Genomic DNA, 8,116 nt, shown 5'->3' on the forward strand with positions numbered 1-8,116 from the left:
GGCGGACGGGCGGCAGGGTCGCAGGGACGATCACGGCACTTGGACTGGGGCAGCCAAACAGTTACCCAGCGCCGATAACGATGACGAAGAGGGCTCTGAGCCTCTGACTGGATCTGTAGCAGGCAGAAGACGATCTGACTAGAGGCAGTCAGGCAGTCTAAACGAAGGGGGCGCTGATCGGACAGTGGGACGGAAGCGTTGCAGGAGGATCGGCCATGGCCAGCACAGGTCGAATAAACGAGATCGCAGGCCGCGACGGCGGTGCACAGGACGGACAGCACAATGGCGGCATTGAATGCATTGATTGCTGGGATTGCTGGCGGCTTGCCAATGGGGGGAATTTGGGCTACCACCCTGCACGCAACAAGCTATGCTGGCGGGGGCGATGGCAGATGGCAGAGTCGCAGAGTTGCAGCCGGGCCTGCCGTAGCATTCGGCGACGTGCCATCGCCCTAGCTTGCTTCCCGGAGAGGAAGGTCTGTCTGTGCGACACCGGGAAGGCACGACACACGACACGCTGAACGGCAGGAGCGACCGTCCTCAATACTCATAAAAGCAGCTCCTTCCGCATTCCAGTCTCAAGGCCTCCTTCTCGAGAGGGCTCAGCCCTAACGGCTGCGACTCTAGCGTAGCATCTCAAATTCCTCGCTACATGTATGACTACGCTGTATGTACTGTACACAGCACTCAGCTGTCATGGTCGTTCACAAAGTAAGACATAAGGCGGAGCTCTGGAGACGATTGGCTGAGCAGCCACGTTTGCCTGAGCCAATCTCAGCTCGATGCAGAGTTTCCAGATCCAGGCCCGATGCGAAGCCTCAAGTTCTCAACGCGTCGTGGCTCTGTCTGGACTTGACAGTTGCATCTCCGGGCTTTGCAACGGTTTGCTGGTCGGGTTGCCGCGCGCTCAGGCATCCGACCCGTGGCTCTGGATAACGACGCGCTAGCCCGAGTTAGAGTTACATTGTTGGCGGAGCCCAATCCTCAGGCAGCCATTTTGCCTCGATCGGGAAGTAAACAAAGAACAGTCGATTTGACTGTGCCAAGAGAGCATTGCTTATCTCGTGGCTATCTCGTCTCAAATCATTCTTCAATCGTTCATCTTGAGCAGATAATCCCGGTTGCTCAAGCGGCCAGACTGCCGCTGCCAATCTGCAGACGCGATGCGACTGGCGGACGGGCATGTAACTGTTGCAATGGCGGCCCCCCCACCATCGGAGTCGGGGCCCCGCTCCGGTCCATGCCTCCGTTCGCAACAACATTGTTCCAGAAGGACGAGTCACAAAATTAGTACCTCGCATGCCTTCCAGGTACAGGATTAGTTATGCTTTGCACTGTGCCACTGATTACAGAGTATTATGTATCTGCATATGTATGTGCATACAAGCTCTGCATACTTCTTTAGGTACAGTACGGTACCTACAGCTGGGCTGGCACGTGATTGTCGTCGTGTAGATCTGGACAGAGTATTACTACAGGAGCACCCTGGTTCGTGGAGAGCTCTCTCCGCCTCTCTCCCCCCTGTCGGACATGACCTATCAGCCGGTCGATAAGTCTCCGGCCGTCTATCGATAAAGGGCGCAGTGCCTATTAGCTGGCTAAGGTTAGGGTGGTAGTATACACTGATTTGACTATATGACTCCCGCAGGAATGCCCTCTGCTGGCCATTCATGATTGGCCGTTTCTGCCCCCAACTTCGAGTCTAGGTGAAACATGTGCCACGTGCCGACCTAAAGTTGATTAATTCTTTAGGCCTCTGTCCAGGACTCCAGGTAGGTAGCTAGAGCCTAGGGGGGGAAAGATAGCAGTGGGATCTACGGGCTACGGAGTACGCATATGAGCCCTAAAAGACAGACCCTATTGGCATTAAATATTAAATCACTAGTTAATTAATTAATTAATTAATTAATATTAATTCGATGGGAGATAATTAGTCGATTTTTTATTTTCCTTCGTTCATCACCAACACACCGCTATTACTCTTATTGTTAGACTAATTATCGTGTATGCACATACCTATCTATACTTCCTGGAGATGAAACCCTATCTATCTATGGACCCTATTTATCCAGGGTCTAGACGTCTGGCGCAGCCAAAACAAGCTTTACTCTCTCTTCGCTTAACCGGGAATTATGTACCAAGTTTGCTGTATTTGTCTATCACTCCTTTCAGATTCATTATTATTGCGGCGCCATCTTCCAGAAGGAATCGAAGGAATCGGAGGGGTTACATGCACTTCCTGCTACTCTGACGACCATATCGAGTCAGACAAGTCCAGTCCAGTTCAGCAATAGTAGTAGATTACCTAGGTAGGGATAGCGATATTACCTATCAGGGTAGTCTGCAATGGGCGATACGCAGCTGATTCCAGCTGAATTGTGCACTTGCTTGGAAGCCAATGTGAACGCCAAGGCGCCTAATAATATGCTGTACAACTTGAGTTATAAGGATCAATCACAATGGCGAGTATTACTCTTGGCATAGATACCTAGCCTAGGTAGATACCTCCTACAACATCTACCTACCTACCACCCACCGACTCATCCCTGCGCGCAATGGTGATTCGTCGACAAGTCGCGGTCTGGACCCTGACAAATGATACATGTACCGTACGATGCATGTCATTATTCCACACCGGTCTGTGTGTACTGTACCTGGGCGTCAGCGTCAGGCTTCTTGGCTTGGTGCTTGGCTCTGGAAGATCATTCAGATCCTACCAGCTCGCTTGCCAAGAAGAGACTTAAGTGATCGAGACTGACTGACTGACTGACTGATGCAAGAATGATACTTGTTGACGGAAGTGCCGACGTTCCGCTTGTATGTGCTGTACATACAGTACATGAGTTCAGCTCAGCTGAGATCCTTTCAGCCGGTATACACCGTACCATCCACGCTTCGAAGGAAGGAAGGAAGGTTACTGCGACCCTTGTCCCATCGAACATGGAGACTGGATCTAATAGTTCCCTGGGAAGTGTACAGTACAGTCCCAAAGGCGTTTCTAGCGAGTGCCTCCTGCTAAGGAGCTCCCATGGCAACACTCCTCCAGAATGAGCAAATCCACTACGACTATGGTTGAATGCGCAGGATCTTTTGTTGCATTTTCCACCGCCCAAAGTATTGATTCCGCAACTGCACTGACTCAGATACATTCACTTTGTACTGTACAGGGTGATTCGCAAGTGCAACACTACTGGCATTGCACCTGCCTGTGGCAATGTCCACTGACAACATTGTAGAGCAATACGAAGACAATTTCTTGTCGAGCATTGCATATCTAGAGCAATACCTACAATATCGTGTATGATATAGGTGTGTACGAGGTACTCTGTAGAGTTAAACAAACATCACCATGATGTCACAAAACCACCAGCAGGACTGTTGCGCCTCCAAGGGGACAGGACAGCACTACCACAACAATAGCATTATAACAACCATAACAAATAAACAAATCGACAACTGCTTACTTCTTTCGTACTGCGACTAGACCAGACTCACCATGTCCGTTGAGCAAGTCAAAGACGAAAAAGGCGAAGATATCAAGGAGGGGGATTTCGTCTGGACTCGGTATCGAGGTGGGACGAGAGAGGGAGTGGTATGTCTTATCTTTCTATCCATCTCGTCGTCTGTATACGGAGATTGTGTCTATGGAGATATTCTTGCTATATACTGCACTTTTGCTGACGTTGTGTCCACGACGGCAGGTAGACAAGATCGTCATGGACGAACAACAGGCGAGAGAGGAGGGCGTCAGCAATCCGCCAAAGGTTGGTTCTACTCTTAATACTATAGCACTCATGTTTTATTTCTTTTTATAACGGTAACTCACGTCGGTCATGTATTTCTTGTGATACAGGTCGTTTACGATGACCAGCATGGCCATCGAGTGGCGCATAACCCGAAGACGTTGTCGAAGGATTGACCAGTCCTGTCTTGTATAGCAATTTCTAGATGGGTTAATATTGCCATAAAAAGAAATAAATAAATAAATAAATAAGAAAAAGATTCCAGATAGATGGATTGATGAGATCGTGGATCGTATCTTGAAGAAGAATAGGAATCGTTACGTCATATGCTGAAGGACCCCCCATTCATCTTAAGCTACTAATATTAACTTACATTCCTAACCTAACTTTTGAATACGAGATGCGCGTCTAGAACCTTTCATCAGAGTTTAATGCGCCTAGATATTGTTCATATTATTCATTATTTATAATGATGCAGATGACAAACCGGTAACGGTCAGAAGTGGTCAGGCCTGGTGACCTAACCAGCGTACTATTAATACTACTTGGATTGAAATTCTTCTGTTACTTTCTTACAAGTTCAATGCGTTCTCTGAGTACACCTTCCAGATGCACTGTCTCCGGCTGAGAGCTGCTACATTCAATTCTACCAGAAGAGTAGTGCCCAGCGTTATTGCAAGAAAACGACAGACTCCATCCCTCATGGCAGCAGCAGACATATCCTCTTCGTCGTCGTCGTCGTCTTCTGCTGCCCTCCCCCCACTGTCCCATATCCTCGAGACCTGTCTCTACGTGCGCGACGTCGGGGCCTCTGCTCGTTTCTACAGACAGGTTCTGAAGGTGGAGCCGTTCCTGGAATCGGTGAGTGTCTGCCCTCCTCCTCCTCCTCCTCCTTCTTCTCATCTGATCAATAATAAATGATAATAAATGAATAGCCCCGAGTATCCGGTTTCTCCCTCGGCTCAACAACCCTTCTCCTCTTCCAGCTGGGCTCGACAGCCTCAGACATCCATACTCCGAAAGGCGTCATCGTCGGTCACGGGCCAAGCGAGTCAATTGTTTCGGCACTTCTGTCAAAAACACACAAAAGCAGTAGCAGCAGCAGCAATAGCAGTAAAAATGCTGAGGGTGATGGAGGAAACGTCCATCTCAAGCAGCATTTCTGTCTCGCCGTGAAAGACCCGGAAGACGTGGCTCAATGGGACGCACACTTGCAGAAGGAAGGTGTTCGGATCCTGGGACGCATGACCTGGGACCGCAGAGGGAAGAGCGTCTATTTCGAGGATCCGGATGGCCATGTGGGTGAGATTGGATCCAGGGGGATCTGGGCGCATTATGATCTGGAGAGGGGGAGGATATAGTATGTCATTTCTTCAAATTAATATCATTATTATCTGTGGCGAAAGCATGGCATGGCGGCCCATGGACGGCCACAAAAGCTGAAATTCTACAACTGGCTACATTACATACCTTAACAGGTTGATTCATCCTATCTATGCACATGTGGCAATTGATGCAGTTCATGATCAATGATTATCACGACTATTATCATGGACATGATTGTTGGAACTAACAAGAAGCCTTGGATGATATTGATGAGATTGATAATGAAGTTGTTTCGATTTTAGCAGATTTAGTAGTGGTGTCAGAGTTCCGGGCTCTCTTGCCAATCTGCTAACGAGGGTCTTATAGAAGAATTTCCCCTAAATAGCAGAATCCCCCGTCAAGGCGAGGCTGATTTCGGTGCAACCTTAGTGAATCAGACTAATGTTTACCCAGTCTACATATATGTCATGTCATGTAGTGAGTTCTGCAGAAACCTATCATTGACACCATGACTGTATTGTCCTATGTACGGCTGTAGCCAAGGAGATTTTTACTTCCACTCTTTCAGAACATCCCGAAAGGGAAAAAAATGCCTTCTGTTGCAAACTCAGCTAAAAGGATGTAATGGCATTCACTTCTTAGTAAATTGCAAGTATCTTAGGTATCTATTACTCCGTACTGTATCATGTGATTTCCATCTCCCTATTTAGGGTTAACCCTTTCCCGGTGAACTTGCCTCGGGGGCTATTAGATATGCGTGGGTTTTACACCGTGTAGCAGTTATGAGCGGAGCTATCGAAGTCCATGATGATTATACGATGATGACGATAATGTGCGGACTGCAGTACAGTGTGAGCAGGATTTGGATATAGATGAGTGGGCTTCTGACCGGAGTATATAGAAGATCCTCGGGATTCATATGTGGGGCCCCATTCTGGGGAAAACGAACGTTGGCTCAGGCTGAGTCATCTCCAACTTCTCCGCCTGGTCTCGTAAAAGGAACGAGCACAATTCAAATGTTGCTACTACTCAACGAACTGCGGAAGAAACTGCTGAAACCCATGACTCAGACCTTGCGATCTAAGTTCATTGTAGAGTGTCTACGGAAGGATATTGCTGTATATCCGGAATGGCCCTGAAGTCGTTATGACAAGTTTGAAGAGAAATCCGTCTTTTGTCTGATTCTATTGAGAATTAAATGAGATAGTAATTTTTTTTCGTATTCTCAACTAACTGGTTTTACCTACGACGTCTGTAGTGTGGATGCTCTAGGGGCATATTCTCATCAACATCAGAGAGGAATCTATCACAGTCGATGGGTATATCCATGGGGTTTGACGACGTCCAGGGAACTCAGACCCTGACGGCGATCATCACCAGGTGGCGTCGAGCGAAGGATTGCCCATTTGTTGGACAGTTCACAGCAGAAACATATTTATGGTGAATGATCTGTCGATGGGCGTTCAGCCAAGCTTCGCTAGCTCGAATTCACGATATCCCCACATCCATCGGGAGTTTAACGGCGATGCCAACATTTCTTTTATTATTATTATTATTATTATGCCAACCTGGCGAATTTCTTGCCTGTGTTGCCGTCCCTGCCAGTCGATCATCCATATTGGTGCATTATGTGTGACGAAATGCTGTCATCCCAAACGGGCAAAAACCATCAATCTAATCTGTTTCTCCGCATCAGCCCGGCGATCGTCTGCAGAAAAAAAAATCCAACGAATCCGAGTCTATGGCCCCCTCTCCCTCGCCGGTCCGACACCGTCGAACCCTGCTGGAAGTTTATTCTGCTGCGTTCCCCAATGATCATTTGTCCCTGTCATGGGTGAAGGCGTGCGAGTCACGCGGCTAAACCGTTGCGATGACTTGCTTCCCCACACATCAGCAGTTCTCACGGACCTTCTCGACGCTCGAGTCACAGGTTTTATACCGAGGATTTTGTGTCCAAAGTCACAAAGTGAGCATGTGATAGTCCCGCCGCGTTCTGGTCACTGGTCCTGCGCTGCTCGGTGAATATGCTCTGTTATAACCGGCCTTTCCGGGCCCCCTGGGCCTGCCTCATGGGAGGCGCTGCGCAGGAAGTTGAACAGGTCGTCTGTGATCAGTGATCCAGCTCCTTGAAGATGCGTCTTGGTTCGATTTGCCTGGGTGCTGGTCTGCTCTGCGTTGCTGTTACTGGGCCTGCATCGGCAGCAGAATGGCTTCCATATAGCAGAGGAGAAGACGGCACAGCCTCTCCCAACATCAGCAGCTCCGGTATACAGGGCGTTCTGTCCACTGTGGCCGTCGAACCCTCCAAGATGGGCCAGACCACATCTGCAAAAGCTGCCACCATCAAGTCCCAGCTCCAGCAGGCCCAGTCCATCCAGCAGACCGCAAACTCCAGCTCCGTCGAGTCGGCGTTTTCCGCCATTTCGAGCATCTTCCAGAACGGCGTGTCCGACCTGGCGCAGGCTGTCGAGGAGCTGCTCTCGCATGGCCTGCTCACGGGCTCCCTGCTGGACTTGCTGAACGGCTATGCGGACTTTTCCCTCAACTCCGACAGCAACAACAACCCTAAGTCTCCAGCCACGCCGATTTACCCGTCCAAAGCCTCCGGAGATGCCCCGTATACCGTCGACGAGGATACCCTGCGAGCGGCCATCTACATTCCAGAGTCGTTTTCCTACGGTGCCAACGGCAAGATGCCCGTCATTCTCGTCCCTGGGACAGCCATCCCTGCCGGCATGATGTACTATTTCAGCTTCAGTAAGCTGGGCAGCGCCGCAAACGTGGACCCAGTCTGGGTCAACATCCCCAAGGCCTCGCTGGGTGATGTCAGAGTCAACTCGGAGTACGTCGCGTACGCGATCAACTACATCTCGGGCGTCTCAGCCTCGTCCAACGTCTCGGTGATATCCTGGTCCCAGGGCGGCATCAACACGCAGTGGGCGCTGAAATACTGGCCGTCCACCCGGTCCGTCGTCTCGGACTTCATCGCCCTCAGCCCGGACTTCCACGGCACCATCGAGTCCATCCTCGTCTGTCCGGGCTTCGTC

The 8,116-nt window shown here is 49.7% G+C and overlaps 2 protein-coding genes across 2 annotated transcripts; both read left to right on the forward strand.

The window, feature by feature from the left end:
• Positions 1–3,496: 3,496 nt before the first annotated feature.
• On the forward strand, positions 3,497–5,104 carry T310_8489 (uncharacterized protein; the record flags this gene model as incomplete). The annotated part of the gene is made up of 4 exons (XM_013468731.1): positions 3,497–3,592; positions 3,702–3,764; positions 4,323–4,604; positions 4,679–5,104. The coding sequence occupies 4 exons, from the start codon at positions 3,497–3,499 to the stop codon at positions 5,102–5,104; spliced, it is 867 nt and encodes a 288-aa protein (XP_013324185.1).
• A 2,274-nt stretch (positions 5,105–7,378) lies between these two features.
• Positions 7,379–8,116, forward strand: T310_8490 (Lipase; the record flags this gene model as incomplete). The annotated part of the gene is given in 2 exon segments (XM_013468732.1): positions 7,379–7,809; positions 7,828–8,116. Coding segments are annotated over 2 exon segments (720 nt in total), but the record flags the coding sequence as incomplete, so codon positions are not given.

This window comes from Rasamsonia emersonii, assembly GCF_000968595.1.
Source record: "Rasamsonia emersonii CBS 393.64 chromosome Unknown ctg1118621760769, whole genome shotgun sequence".
Classification (NCBI taxonomy): Eukaryota; Fungi; Ascomycota; class Eurotiomycetes; order Eurotiales; family Trichocomaceae; genus Rasamsonia; species Rasamsonia emersonii.